This window comes from Scomber japonicus, chromosome 20, assembly GCF_027409825.1.
Source record: "Scomber japonicus isolate fScoJap1 chromosome 20, fScoJap1.pri, whole genome shotgun sequence".
NCBI lineage: Eukaryota > Metazoa > Chordata > Actinopteri > Scombriformes > Scombridae > Scomber > Scomber japonicus.
Window position 1 is genome coordinate 15,040,378 of NC_070597.1, and position 16,437 is coordinate 15,056,814.

General features: G+C 41.3%; 1 protein-coding gene across 1 annotated transcript in view; it reads left to right on the forward strand.

Annotated features, from left to right (window-relative positions):
- Positions 1 to 16,437, forward strand: part of svild (supervillin d) — a 42,619-nt gene that overhangs the window by 4,836 nt on the left and 21,346 nt on the right. The window contains exons 2-4 of the mRNA XM_053341760.1: positions 7,124 to 7,644; positions 11,625 to 11,659; positions 14,756 to 14,817. Of these exons, the coding sequence (XP_053197735.1) occupies positions 7,256 to 7,644; positions 11,625 to 11,659; positions 14,756 to 14,817 (486 nt within the window). The 5' untranslated portion in view covers positions 7,124 to 7,255. The remainder of the gene's footprint in view (positions 1 to 7,123; positions 7,645 to 11,624; positions 11,660 to 14,755; positions 14,818 to 16,437) is intronic.

Below are 16,437 nucleotides of genomic sequence, written 5' to 3' on the forward strand. Positions count from 1 at the left end.
GAGAGAGAGAGAGAGAGAGAGAGAGAGAACCTTCAAGAAAACCTTCAAGCAGGATTGTCCGGGTGAGACACTCCACCCCACTGATACCAACCCCCCTCATGTTCCCTCTCTCTGTCTCTCTCTGTCTGTCTTCAGTCTTGTCTGTGTCTTACATGCGGCTATTCTGGGGATGAAGTCCAGTTGACAAGCAGAAAAATCGCATTAGTTGCTTTCTAAAGGGTGACAGCTCTTCAGTTACAGTATAAATCACTGATGTTGGTGCTAAACCGCAAATGCTCTTTGACCACCAAAAGATCATATTGCAACATACAGTACCAGTCAAAGGTTTGGACACACATTCCCATTCACTTTTGACTTGTACTGTATAAGGGAATTTAAATACCTGCAATATTATGTGAGGAATATCTGTAGTTAAAGTTTAAATAAGGTGAGGTTTTGCGTTTTGGTGCACCATTGCAAGAGAAGTCTGTACTTTGATTTCATTTATTTATCATTTTTCTTCCATACTGGCAGTTTTTAGATTCATTGTACAACAGTGTACATGTGTAAACATATAATAATGTTCAGAAACTAGTTAAATAGATGCTGGAAGAATCCACAGAAGAAGGAAAAATAGACCATACAACAAATCATCATCAGCTTCTTCTTCTACTCATAGTGACTGGCCTAGTTTAAGTTGCCACAGCTTTGATTCAGTCTACTGACGAATGCCTTGGACAATTTGCACATTTCTCACTCTTTCCATCAAAGTTGGCAAATTCAACTGACTTGAAGTGTTGCTGGAGCAAGGCAATGCTTTCCTCATGTCAGTGTGTAACAAGGGTAGCGATAGGTATAAGAGTAGGTGCTTTAAATCTAGCTACTACCCCAATTTAAAAAAAAAAAAAAAAAAAGGGTGGGTTTGTTTTCTGGCCTACATTAACTCATTGAAAAGAGTCCAGCATAGCACATTGTGTGTTTTGTGTGTGTGCGCGTGCATGCTTTTTAGCTGTTGTTCCCCTTTGACAAAGATTTCAAGGAGAGGAAGCAGCACACTTTTTTGCCTGGTGACGGTGGGAGCTCCGCCTCAAGCAGGTCAGTACAGTTTTTACAGTGTCAGTTACCAAGGCAAAGCAGAGGGCAGGCATGAGTACCCAGGGGTTGTTATGTCAACTGCCTTACGGGTGACCGGCTCCAGTCAGCAGGACTTCTGGTAACAGGGATTTGAGGGAGTTTGTGTCTGTGTGAGAGAATGAGGGATGGAGGGAGGGAGAGGCAGAGATGGATTAGTCTCAGACCATGTTTTTGCCCCATCCTCCTCCTCCTCCTCTGCAGGCGCAGCAGATCTTGTCCTCCCTCCGCCCCCATACCGACAGAAAGGGGCCCCATGGCACCCTGGAGACACATGCCCCCACAAAAGCCATCACATCCACCCCCACAAAAGCCCATTCTCCCCACCCTCCCTCCCTCGCTCTCTCTCTCTCTTTTCCTCTTTCCCCTCTTCTGACCTCTGTACAGTTTTCTCCATTCTCTTTTTGTGCCCACCCCTCTTCTCCTCTGGACTCTTTCATCCACCTTCCCCTTTTTGTTGTAACCCAACCCAACCTGCGTACTCCTCTTCCTTCTTCCACTGCTTTTTCCTTCCTTTTGTCGCTTCAACCTCTTCCCCCTCTCTTCCTCATATCCTCACACTCAAAGCCTGGGAAGAGATGAGTCATGTGAATGAAGGGCCCTTGCTGTATTAAACAAACATCCCTCCTTTCAGAATCCCTCGCCCGCCCATTTCAGCAGAATGAAGTGTTCTGCTCTACTATTGCAATTAAAAAGTCATTCTGCCTGCAGTTGTGAGGCAGGATACTTAAACCACCTTACGTGCTGAAAGATTGCTTGAGAAACACATTGGCCGTCAGTATGTGGTTGATTGTTGTATGAGGGTGGCTTCAAAGACAGTGACACACCCAAGACCCGCCTCCCTCCCCTACTGTTTTCTGATACATTTATTTGGCTGAATGTATTGGTTAGAGACCAATGTTTGACATAGAATCTGTGGAAGATGGAGTTATTGGATTAGGGACTGGTGACATGTACTCAGGCCTATCAACTTTCAATGGCTGCAGTCATACACACCCATGCAGACCAATACACAACACAATGTAAACTGTACTTCAGAGGAGTTCAAAGAAAAGCAGTCTAGTATGTAACTTTCTCTGGATGCATATCTGGATGTTAATGGGATGTTTTCCTCTAACCTTGGATAGGATTTTTTCGTGGTCTTTTGTAGACTGCAGTAGTGACAGATATTTAGGATAGTTGGGGATAAACATGATGCTACTCAAAGTGATGAAACAACACTTTTGAGGCTCACTCACATATCTTGTCTGGTCAAGGATTTGCATTACTCGTTTATGATCCCCAAACTTGCCTGAAAAGAACATCTATAAAAATGGACTGTCTTTTTTTTTCTTCTCCCTGCTGTGTCCACAGTCTGTGCACTGGCACCTGGTTTTCTTAGCGGAGCAAAGTTTCCACTCTCCACCCTCTTCCCACATGAAGAATGTGTGTCAGGAACTGGCTGTGTCTTTAACTGCCTCCTCTCTTTTTGTACAGCAAAGGAAAGTTAATGTCTGATGCTTACGGTGGATTCCTGAAGGTTTGCAGTGGCAAAATGTTGTCATAACACACTTTTTTTTTTTTTTTTTGCTGCTGCTGAACAGATACCGTATGTACTGTCATTTGCAGAGTTGGACTTCTTCAGTCTAATAGCTATCAACATGCTTGCAGTTTCAGTTTTAAATCTCAGCTGTGTTGACCAAAGGATTCAAGATAAGATAAAAGATTAAAACGAGACTGACGGGGGAATTCCATTTAAGCCAAAGTGGAATTCCTGTGTAACAAACAGTAGCAGGACACGTTTCTACACGAGTTTGTATGCAGTTGGTAATAGTTCTATGACCCCTGACTTCTGGGCAGCTATGGGTTAAACCTTTAAGATTGACACAAGACCTTAAATGTTTGCTAAACAAAGCTTGCATGCACATTGACTGGACCGGGGCCAATAAAGTCACAGCGCTATCGCTTTGTCTCGTCAAGCTTTAGTTTGGACGAGAAAACCCTTGAATTTTTATAGTCAAGATTCCTTACCTTTCCCATGTAAATCCACTGTTTATGAATAGGGTGTATCCTGCATTCTTTCTCTGTCCTCTTGTGTGGACATGTGAATTCTGGGAAAAGAAGAAAAAAATATGCAGACCACTGTGCTACAGGTCAGTCTTCACCTCTGAGGCTGCTGTTTGTCTGAACCTGTTACTTAAAGTAATGTTTCCTATGGATATGTGGCAGTCTTCTTTTCCCATCACCAAGTTCTGTCTGAGCTTTGTGAACTTCGTACTTGCTTTGAGCCTGGTACACACAGAACTCCTTTTTAAAAAGAGACTTATCAGTGAGAATCAAAGCATGGTATTAAAACTCCAGCCAGTAATGTGTCGAGAATTGAAAGATGCCACATCAAATCAGCTTTCAAATGTCTTGATTATTGCAACTTCTGCATTTGTGGTGTATTGTGGGCGTTAGACCTAAAACAGGTATTATGTAACATGAAGCAACTGCTCGTAATTGCAGGAGGAATAAATGTTTTTTTTAAAACATGATCATCATGGAGTAAACAGACTTGCAAGAGGATATGACGAGACTAAATCCAATACTGTGTTAAGAGCAAATGGGATGTCTGGCTGTTGAACCCATCCAAAGTTTCACTGCCGTAAACAGTCTGCTCGTAAGAGCGTTCTGGATATTTGCCAGGTTTGTGAGTAACATTTCCTGATTTAATTGAGCTTTTATGATGGAGGATATGGGGCACGGTCAGGAAGTGAGACACTTGGCCTTTGTTGAGACAGATCTTCCTCTCATAGCGAGTAATATTTCCCCATGGGCAGCAAAGGGTCAGAGAACACACAAGCTATTAGAAACTGAAGATTCGCTTTGTTTACATGCCCTAGGGGAAGAGGAATAAATATTGCCCGCATGAATTAGCAGCAAGGACTGGTGTAACTGTATATTACGCAAGGGAGATGGACTTTTATTGATGAAGCAAAAGTGCAAAATAGTTTGAGGAAGCTGCTTTTCCCATTCTGTTCATCAGCAAACCCTTAGTTATAAAAATGACACTGAGTGTCTTTTTTTATTTATACATTTTTTTTTAGGACTGTCAGACGAAATTAGCTGATTTATCTACCTCCATCTCATGCAAATGGAAGTGAAGCCAACTTTATCTTGTACTGGATCAATACTCACATGGGTTTTTATTCAAAGCGCTCTGAATGTGTGTTGATACTGCACGTGCCTGCCTGCACTGTACGTCTTTTTATTTCTGGAGAAATATCCATAAATAGGTAAAGACACCTTGGGTTGTTTTGGCAGTGTTAAACCCACAACCAAAACAAATATTCATGGGTAAGTTAAGTTCACATTTGCTGATAGGGGTGATGATTTTTAATGTATGACTCACTTTTCGTCCCAGTTGTTGCTTAAAATAACAGTGGCAGCTTCCAATCAAAGCAACCTCGATGTTCTGGGTCTCCATGGACAAGCTTTAGTGTACTGTTTAGCTCTCCTTTTATAGGTAGTGACCTAGGTGAATTATGTAAGAGTGTGCGTACTCCTGAAATCAACATCAAGCCTCAGGATCCTTTTGCCTTCATAAGGCAATTCACATGAATCTGAGTGGCATGTTTGAGTTTAAGACATCTGCATTAGGTTTTGATGAGGAAAATAGCTGTTAAACCATTTCTTGTAATGCTAAGCCTTTTAACCCTTGAGCAGACATATAACTCCCTTAACATGCTTTTCTTATTGAGTTGTGGATTTCTTGAAGGCTTTAGCCTGGGTAGTAGTGGATTTACTGCTACCAATTGATTATGCCTGCATATTTAATAGGCCATTTGGTTTCCATATCATGCTGTAAAATTCCATTTTATAAAGCTTTAACCCCATCTGATTCCAGTTACATTCCCAGAATATATTTGAGCTTTCTTTTGTGGCCAAGTTTAATTGGATATGGATACTTGTATTGTAGCTGGACTGACTGGAGCTGAAGTGACCAATGTGGAATTGTTAGTTTAACAAACAGATGGAAAATTGTATTTAGACCATACATTTCCCAGTGTGCAGGTGTCTTGTTCGTTGCTTATAACAAGGACCAGAAAACATGTAATCATGCAACAGTTATAAATGGCATTGGAGGTGATGTGGTTCCACATTGTTTGGCCAAGCCCTGTTATGTTAGGTGGGGGAGGGATGGGAGAGCTATAGCTGGAGACTCACACATATTCATGTGCACACATCCCCTGACACATGCACTGATTTCCTGTGTAACTTTCAAAGCCATATTTTTTGATGGGGACCAAAAGTTCCTGGTTGTATTTTACAGCACAGCAGGTGGTCACAGGTCAGCTCGAGGGCCCTGGAGACTTCTTAAAGCATGTCATCATTGTATAATATTACATCGTCCAGTAGGGGTGGAAATATCACAAGTTACTGCCTTTCACAGAGATGCTGGTAGAGTTAGCATGTCTGAAAAGAAACAGAGGTAATGTCTTACTAAGATTTATGGCAGTAAACACGACACACAACCTGCCGATACATATTCAGGGCTGATGATTGACAAGGGTAGGCTAAACAAACCTACCAACCCAACCAACGGAAGCTAATAGTACTAGCCAATGAGAGACATAATTAGGTGGGTCAGGACTTCTCCATCCTGGGAAAATAAAATTGGCACAAATGACAGAATTTTGGGGGCTAAGCTGCTCATTCTGCAACACAGAAACTCTTACAATGGGCCATGAATGTGCTTCTAGTTACTTTCAAAGCTCCAGCTGCTCATGGCTGGTTGGCATGGTTATTTTGCTTGCATTTCTTCTCTGTGGTCACCTACTATTGTCAACCTTCTGTTCAGCGCTTCCAAAACTAGGTAGAGGATAGTGGTGCTGTGGTAGTGATCCTGTGGTATGTTGCAATATCATGTTTTGTTTTTTTCCCAACCCCTATTGACACACCTCCCCTATTTATGTTTTCTCCATACATCTGTTCCTGGCTGAATTAACTCATTCTCTGTTATTGGAGGGATACATCAGGGCAACATTAAGCTCCTGCTCCGCTAACATAAAGTAAATACACCTCCATCTGTTCATATCGCTCTTTCCCTTCGCTTTTTGGCTTTCTTCAGACAGAAGCCCCAAAGCATCGTAAGCATACTTGTGCTGTGAGAAATGTCTGTGGAAAAGCCCTCGGTGTGGAACAATCAGAAACTGCACACTCATAATTTTTTACTGCTGTTGTCAGCTGGCGATGCGTTTAAGCGAGTGAAATTTTCAAGACCTCTGCAACTGAGCCATATGTGGTTTTCTGCTCTGTGAATGCTTAATGGAACAAAATGAGCTCAACTCAACCTCCTAATTTTTACCTCCTAAATTTAACCCACTAGGTAATGAACAGTCAAAAGTTATTAAATACGGGACTTCTTTTATTGCACGAGATGTGGGAAGGAGATGTTTAAAATATTATCCATTTCATAGTTTCAGCCTTCTGTGACCATCCCAGCATGCATTGGTTGAGAGACTGTGTACACCTCTGGAGAGGTTAGGTTAGGAAGTTTATCTGAAGAATAACATGTCGACAGATGAGCACAACCACACTTAGTTTCTCATGCACTGTGTTGATAGTAAATATTGAGTCATTATGCAGTTGGATAATATTCCTGTGTGTCTCTATCTCACTCTCCGTCTCTCTCTCTCGCTCCCTCTCTCTCACTCTCTCACTCTCTCTCTCTCTCTCTTTCCCCCCTACCTCTTTCCAACTGAGGCGATGGAATAGAAGTTATATGAGAGTCTCAATGCGGTGGTCGGCTGTCTTTGAGTAGAGCTGGCTGACATCATTCTCACAGGGGGGTGTTAGACGGGGCAGGGCAAGGCTTGGCTTTCAGCTGTACAGCTGAGCCAATTGTGGCCAGCTTCCTGTGAAAGCTGGAGGGGTGTGTGTGTGTGTTTGTGTGTGTGCCCTGGTACATTCAGTTTTGCTCAGTGCTTGAGAGCCTGTTATTGCTCTACAATCATGACACATTAACATTGTCTTCCTTTCTTGTTTACAGCACTAGGATGATGTTTATGGAGTGAGACACTGCTGCCAAGGGTTGATCTACATATCTGGGTTAGAACAACTAAAGAAGCAACTTGGAAGCACCTCACTTGCATTCGAATCCTAAACTGCTCTGAACTGCAAAATGGATGGAATAGACACCTTGCAGAGCTCGGCCCCAGAGACCAAAGCTGAGCGAATTGCCCGCTACAAAGCAGAGAGGAGGAGGGAGCTGGCTGAGCGCTACGGCAACACGGAAGAATACTCCTCCAAATATGTCCGCAGGGACAGGAAAATCGGCGACTCGACTGAAACAGTGTCTTCATCAACCAAGGAGAAGGAAAAATATGAGGACAATGGCTCAGAGCAAACATACACCAGGAGGGGCCTCAGGAATAAAGTTACAGAGCCCGAGAAGCACACTGATGAGGAGCCCGCTCCAGAAAAAGAGGCTACCACTCACCTTAAAACAGACACAATCTTATCGTCTAAATCAGAAGCTGTCACTTCCATAAAGACGTCCTCTTGTCTCAGGTGAGTTTATTCACATTGTTTATACTTTTAAAGATAAACCACACGTCTCATTCTTCATGCAACAACAGTCACAGTCTCTTGACAGCAGGCTTTTTGCCCCGCCTTCAAGTGTTGCATACAGAACAGCTAGGAGCACTTTTATCCTCAGACATGTCAAGCATACCTCTGCCCTAAGTGGAAGCTAATATTTAAGAATATTTAATGAAATTATCAATAATTAATTAATATAGATTGTTGCATATAAAATGTATCTTAGTGTTGACAATAGAGGCAGAAGCTCCATGACCTCTGTTTAGTCTGCTCAAACTTACAGCATATAGTTCTTAATGTTAATATAATAATGTGAACCTAAAACTAGATTTCAACAAATAATGATTGATAAGTTCACTGTATAAGGATAGCTGACTCCAAATGACTGAAGAGGAGGCAGCAAGTCGGCACATTCAGAACACTACGTGCTATCTTCTGTGTGAAGTAAACACAACTGCTAAGACTTCCAAAATTGGCCATGTGTGCAAAGCCAAGGACTGCCACATTTATTTTGCCATGGTATGTTTTGCTGTAATGACTTGCAAGCTGGTTGTTTTGGTTCACTTTACACTCGTGTGGGGGGGTGGGGGGGAGACTCGCATGTTTAACACATCTGGGGAATAACAAATCAGTCTTGGAAGACCTTTTTCTTTTTTCTTCTCATTGGATGCCAGGAATGCTCAGAGCGTTGTACATAGATGGAGCAAAACATGTCCAGTCGTGGGTCTGGGGATGTTTTAGCTGTAATCAAGCTTCAGATTCTGCTGGGTGTACGTAGCCAGGCTTGTCTGTTCTTGACAAACAGCCGGAGGGAATGAGGGGGAGAGAGAGAGAGAAGAACCAAGATGGACAAAAGTTTTGAGAGATGTCAGAGATTGGGGCTTGGGGGGATAGATGTACTGTGCTGTCAAGTTTTCATGCCTTCTGCTTAATGAAGCAGCATATAGATAGCTGTGATTGACGCATCTTCAATAATATGGGTCAGTTATTTTTAAAAGACTGGGAAAGGAGGGCATTGCTTGTGTTGTAATACTAAACTAATACGTGCGGTGTGACATGTTTCAGCAGATCTCAGCTATTAACTGGATAATCCCTCATGGCAAAGGTTTATTTTCAAAGAAATGTATTCAATGTGTTTTTAACTGTGTATATTAATCAATTTGGATTAGGTTTTGTTTTTTGCACATAATGGCTAACCACTGCCAGAAAAAATATGTGACAAAATACAGAGTACAGTTTTTTTTAATTACAGAGAGCAACAAAAGCAGGCTGACTTGTCAATGTGTTGCCTTGCATGCCTGTCAAGTTAGCTACTAATCTTGTCTGCTCTGTTATGACGCTCTCTGCATTGTCTCAATCCAGCTGTGCGGTCTTGTGTGCACGCACGCTTATGCAACACATAGGATTAGACAGAGCAGCCGTATAGGAGCCATTGTTATTAGTCTCTTTTCATCAGCATATGCCCAGATATTATTGGTTAATTCATATAGTAGGCTTTCACCATCTATTCCTGGAGTTGTTGGACAACAACATTAATACAGTGCAGTCCCTGGTTGACTTTCATGTATTCTCTGATAAGAACTTGGCACATATTCACTGAATCGTCTTAGATGTTTGCGGGTGTCTGTGACAGGAAACTGGGACTGGCTGTCCCAGCGATAATAAAACATGACAATGCAGAGAACGTCAATCAACATTTTTATCTGACACAAACAGAAATCCTTCCCCTGTAAAGTTGCAGTTGAAGAGTTACATTCCCAAGCACTGCATGTTGCAATTTAAGAAATATTCTGCACTGCCCAACAATTGAACTTCATATCTGTTTTAATTAAATGCAATCTCAGCCCTCTGGCTGTCTGTCTGAGCGGCTGCCTTAATCTTGTTTCACAAAGAAAAGTATGGTTCCTTTAGTTTGGTGGTTAATGTTATCAGCTGAAACTAGACAAGTAGTTCATAGACAAGAGGCACTGTCTGTACAAAAAAAAGTCTTTATCTAAAATGTATTTTTGTTATGACCATAAAAAGAACTTGTCGTACTTCAGTTTCAGAGCAGTCCATTCAAACTGTACTAGATTATGCAATCTTGAAGTGTGCATAATGTTCAAAAAAGAAAAGGGTTAGGTTAATTTAAAGATACATCCTTCACAAGTGGGAAATGTATATTGTAGTATTTTGGGTTGGATGTTCTGTATGTTAGCAGTGTTGTTAGCATAGGTACTAAATGCCAGTAATTATACTACTGGCATGTTGGGGTTAGTCAAAAGCTTTGGAATCTGAAAAAGACTGAGTTGGATTTGGGGTGATTATTGTTTACATTGTTGAGTATTTACAGTACAGAGTGTAAAAAAAAAAAAAAAGACAGTACGTGCCATATGAGGAAAGGATGGCAAATATGTGATGTGTGCTAATTAGAGACAAGACTTAAATCTTTTGATTATGCTAAAGTCATGATTATAACTTCTCTATACTTCAATTCTGTTTCATGTAGTGGTCTGTGAGTGTGACATAATTTTAAATAGAGCAAGAGTGAGGAAGTGTTTGATTAACGACTTGCCTGCCTCGACTTGAATGTGTGTTTAGCTTGTCTCTCTTAAGCGTTCCTCATTACTGTCTGTACTGTTGCTCCCTGGTTAGTTTTTATGGTTGCGTATGACCCCTTCCCCTCAGCCAGCAGTCAAAATGTGGGTGGGGTTGATGAAGTGCCACCAGGCCCTGCGGTCACAGAGGAGGGTGTTAGTGAGACAGCTAGGGGTAGTCTGTCTAATAACCTAGGTAACTTTACTGTAGTGGTTTTAGTCATGTATATTACAGTATACTATGGGCCTGATTTACTAAAGGTCTGCATGTGTAAAAACGTGTGTAAACTTGACATCTTGCTATGCATTACGTAACTATCATTATTGTTCATATTTCCTAATATGTGTAACTACACCATTAATTCCTCATCTTGGTATATTTGGATTTCCCATTATATCACTAAGCTCTAGTGAGGCGTGCCAACCCAAAACTGACAAAACTCTACCCAATAGCCAAACCCAAGCCCAAAATGACTCCTATAAGATACTGCTGTACAATACTTTAGGACTTTTCCCTACACATACAGATGCACAGTCCAATTACAGTATGCCTTCATTTAAATCATTAAAGCTTCCTTTTTTCCATCACAAGCAAAACATTTAGATTTAAGTGCAGTTTCACTTCATCTTCACTTCATAGGCTTTTCTCCCATCGCTCTCAGATGCAGCATATCATGATTAATTAAAGCTTCAGGCTACTGTTTGTTGATGTTGTGCTCAACATTGTGTGTTTGCAGTGTTTTTAATGGAGCGTAACTAGGAACAAAATGATTGAAAATGGATCAGACTTTTTATTTTTTTTTATTTTTTAGACAAAACGATTCCTTTTAAAAAAGGAATGTCTAGATTGGTTCTGATAGCGTGGATCATCTTGGGGTCATCTCCTCTCCTTCAGTGACCTTTGACCCCTCCCTGCTGTCCACAGCGATTCTCTATTGTGTTTAAAACGGCCCTCTCCCCTCCTCCTGTTACATCATCTCTGCTACCCCACAGGCAGCTGCTGTTCCCATCCATATTTAACGCCCATTACTTAGAGATGAATGACCATCTTCAAATGCTACAGAGGCATTGCTGTTACATCATTGTAGACATGGGTTTGGAAGAGCAGCATGAGTAAATTTTGCATGTCGTGAGGCACAGGCTTTCTCCAGCCTGTTGTTAGTTTGGTTTTATACTGCACCAGGTTTTTCTTCTGTGGCTTGTGTCCATTTATGGATTATAGTAGTGTATGTAAGACTTTATTTACTCAATTTTCTGTCTAGTTTGCGAACATCCATCGTAGTAGCTATGTAATTTCTGTCATCACAGTATGTTAGAAAGTGACTTCATGTTTCTGTGTCTCTCTTTAACTCTCTTTCTCTCTCTCTCTCCCAGGCCGCTGGAAACCGATGACACAGAGGAGCCGAAGGGTAAGATGAACTCTCCACTTTCACTGCACTCAGATCCTCTATTGTTCCACACACTGCTTTACCTCTGAACTCATTCAGGTTCCCTCTATTGCTCACTGTTGAAGGAATACTGAGCTCATGGTTGATGTCAGATCACCTACCTAGTTTATAGACTTGTTCTTTTTTTTTTTAATACTCTGCCACTGAGGAGGAGTAAAAGAAAACCAATATAATGATTTTATGTGGTTCTGCTTTTGTCCACTGTGTAATTTAAAGTGAATGTTTTTCCTCAGGCGATGGTTTTCTTTTACAAAAAAACTGAGCGAGATAATGTTTGGCACGTGCCTGCAGTTTTTGTTTAAAGGTTGTGACTTTTTGGGTGTATGCCCTTAAACTTGTGTGTCCTTCTGTGCAAATGTTAAATCATATGCAATTACGCTGGAAGCTTGTTTCAGCCAGCTAGCATTGTGGACTAAATTTGGAGCTTGTCACATTACAGAGAAGAAAATGTGTGAGTTTACACGTGAACTGCTGGCTGCCTCTCTGACTTACATTTGGCCACCTGAGCTCCAAGAGTCTGTTTCAGTGTTTCATGCCTCTTTAACTGATTGTTAGCCCATCTGCCTGTACTGTATGTGTTCCCCTACATATGTATTTGTTTTGGTTGCCTTGCTTTGTGTTTGCTTATCTGCCACACAGTGGTGTGTGCGTATATGCTACACTGCACAAGAGAAAGAAAGACGGTGACCGCGAGGTGACAGGATGGCCCCAGAAGCAAAACAGCAGGCTGTTCCTGTATTTGAGGCCATGTGAAACACTGTGCAACATGTTGTATTTGTACAATGATGTAGACTGACATTTTTTTAAGTTAATCAGGAAGTCTAGTTGACCAAGTCCATTGATTTTCAAAAGAATACCATTTATTTTCTTTCACAACATTATTGTAGCATTTATTCATTTCTTATATATCATGCGCACCTACATGGGAGCTTAAACTGGAATTTGCATACAGTGTGTTGTAAGATGTGACTGATGCAATGATGTTACAGCACATACCACTTCTCTAGTTCTTATGTAAGAATCAAAATAAGGTTTTCAATCTATCTTTAAGTCATTAATAGAAAAGTTGCCAGTTAGACTTTCTACTTACAATGATTCATCATGTAAAAATGCACAGTATGCAGTAAGCTGTGAATTCATGTGTGAATAAAACAGGTTTTTATCCAAATAGTGATTAGTATACTTGACAGGTTCAGATGCTTCTTGTATTCTGCTGACCATCATATATTGACATTGCATGTTTCTGCTGTTGTTTAAAACTGACTAAATTCCCTTCACATGGCTGCCAGATCTTCTTGTCCAAGCTGGCAGTTGACTCAGTTCTCTGAGCCAGAATGCCTCCCATGGCTGCATCAAGGGTTTCCCGGAGTCCTCAACTATCCCGCAAGCTAGCAGTGCAGACAAACACCCAGATGCTTCATACTTATTATATACCATATATGCCTTCAGTTAGATGGGTTAGTGGTTGTGGCGTAGGAGGTAGAGCAGGTCTATCCACTAATCAGGTTCGATGGTTTGATCCCAAACTTCTCCTCTTTGCATGTCGAAGTGTCCTTGGGCCAGACACTGAACCCCAAATTGCTCTCAATGGTTGTAGCAGAAACATTGTAAATTGGTTTATAATTGCAGCCATTTAGTTACACACGCTTACTGTCATGTTCAATAAACTCAAAATGATTGCAAAGCATTATGTCTGCTGCTCCCTTCATAACATACAGTAGGTCATACATATTGTATGTGCAGTATGTAAAGCTCAACCTGATCTATGTAAGACACTCATGGAGAAAGGCAGTTCTGTTGTAAGGCATATAAAACAAAGTAATAGACTCTACACTGATCCTTATATCCTCCTGGCTAATATTCATATTCATGTAGACTATTGGTTAATCCCTGATCAAAAGCCCATCCAATGATTTCTCCGCAACTGTAACTGAGCAGTTTTGGGAGATGGATGAACACACTCGATAAACGTAAGTGGTGAGTTTTCCATCACTTGAGTTTTTCTTTTAATATCTCTCTTCTGCATTTGGATGGATGATGATGATGTAAAAAAGACTGGACAGAAGTCAAAACTAAAAGAGTACACTCTCGAGAATCAGCAGTTTGCAATGCTTAGTGTTTCATCATCTGTAGTAAATCATGCTACGCTCCGGACAGCAGGAGAGCCAGGAAATATAACTCAAAACTAGAGTGTAAGCCTTCAACAGATTACAGAATCTGAGTTTGTCCGAGACTTTCCATTATTCGGATTTTTTTGTTCCTTGGTTTTCTTTGGAGGGGGGCCATTTTGGCTTAAAATGTTGTATTGTCAAGTAATAAAAACAGATTTGGTGTGGTTACTTTAGACTTGCATTGTTCAATTTAATTGTTTTCTTTTGTTTAGATTAGGATATTCTATTCCCAGGGCAGGGTCTTATTCGACGGCTTACATGAGGAATTATTACTTTTCTTTCGCGTGTATGCACACACAAGTAAATGTATTCCTCTCTTTAAAAATAATATTATCTTACCTTCATACTCTTGAGTCACTGATGGAGAGAGATGAGAATTATGCTTTCTCTGGATGTCTGAATCTTAGTCTGTTCCTCATCCTGAGGCGGGGGACATATCGCTCTATTCATTTCCTTTACTGATCCAAAGACACCTTAGATGCATTGGTGAAGCCAATAAGATTACATCCTTTCAGTTCTCCTGTCTGCATTTTTTACAAGTGAGTAAAAGCTCCACTTGACCTGGAAAGAGTCTGCTCTCTCTCTCACTCGCTTTCTTTATGTGCAGTTGTATTCTCTATTCATAAAAAAAGAAAGTGTGTGGTTGACCACATTTGACCTCGCCATCTTCCAAACCATCAACAATGTGTTACACTGTGGATGTCGAACACACACCGTCCACCTTAAATCTTCATTCTCAGGTGACAGCCAGCCTGATTGTGTGTTACTACAGTTCCAGAAAGCAGTTCTAGCATTCTTTGAGCAAATGCCTTCTTACTGTTGTATTCATGGTCAACCGTGTGTGTGTGTGTGTGTGTGTGTGTGTGTGTTTGTGTGTGTCTTACAGCTGACGAGAAGCCTGTTGACTCAGCCAAGAGGAGCATAACTTCCAAGATGTCTCTGTTGAAGGTAGGGTATTTCCGATTTGCAGTCTGACTCACTTGATCCAAAGATTTTGTATTGTTTGGCTGAGTGTGTGGGTGTGTAGGACTGAGGATGTATCACACTATATTTATCGTATTTCATTTCATTTGTGTCTAACTAGGTACCCCAAAACTGACTTAAGCTTGATTGTTTGGTTTCTTTTACTGTTTTTATAGAAAATAGATTTAAAAGACTTAGGGCCCTATTTTAACGATCTATAGCACATGGCGTGAAGCGCGTGGCACAAGTGCCTTTGGGGCGTGTCCAAATCTACTTTTGCTATTTTAACTGCGGAAAAATGGTCACTGCGCCAGGCGCATGGTCTAAAAGGGATGGACTTAAATCCCCTCATTAATCATAGGCGTGTTTTGGGGGGCGTAACACGCGGTAAACCAATCAGAGTGTCATCTCCCATTCCCTTTTAATATCAAGGAGCGCTGTCACATTGGTGGATTGCTATTATAACGGCGCCTTTACCCAGCAATGCGTTTCAATAATATAACAGGAGTTACTTGCGCTCTGTGCAGCATCTCAGAGGCTACAGACTTTCATAGGTTGTTAGGACTGTCCACAGCGACACTCTCCATTTTTTTTACAATTAATTAAATCTGATAAATATTATGACTAACTAATATGACATGCATTTTTAATATGTTGATGTACATCATAATACGAATTCACATTGTAGTTCTTTTTATTTGTAATGTTTGTGTGCTGCTGCGTGTCCGTGTGCGTAACAAACACAGTGTCTGCGCCTATATACCCGCCTATATAGGAGCATATTGGACTCTTGATGATGCGCTCCTTAATAACAATGAAATATGCGCCAGTGACTTTAGACCTGGTTTGTTTTGGTCAGTAGCGCAATCGCTTTCCTGTGCTTCAAAACAGCAACCCGCCACCAATGCACCTGACCTAACCTCATTTTGAGACCAACACGCCCATAGGCACACAGACTAGTGCAAGTGCATTTTCTATTTAGACAACGTGGGCACAGGGCGAGAAAATGACAACTGCACCGGGGGAAACTAACAAAGACACAAACGCCACATCCACTGTGCGCTGACCGCAAGATGGGGCCCTTAAAGTCTGTGTAAAGTAAGAATAAATAGATGTTCTGAGTTTGACATACCACAGATAAGTGTGTTGTTAACCACCCTGCCAAATTTGAATGATTAAAAAAATCGCCAAATATATGAAATTAGGCTTCAAAGTTGTGTAAAAAGCAACTTCTTTCTTTTATCCCAAACGCTGTGGGAGTGCCCACCGAGTCCGCTGTAACCCCGCCCCCTACCAAGTGTCACCTGTCAATCAAAGTCACCACCTCTACCCGAAACATGGACGCTACGTCTGAGAGCTTTCGGTTGCTAACTCGGCTGCTAACTCGGCGGCTAACTCGGCTGCTAGCTTGGCGGCTAGCTCGGCGGCTAATTCAGCTAACTGGCTAGCTGTAGACTATAGTAGTAGTGTGCGCTGAATGTATTCATACCTCTACAGCAGCAGGGGCGAGTTTAAATTGGCAGTGATTCAGACCCGCCCACTAAATCCTGAACACAGAAATCTTGAAACACACTTTGTGAAGCCTAGCTCCACAATTCAAATCTA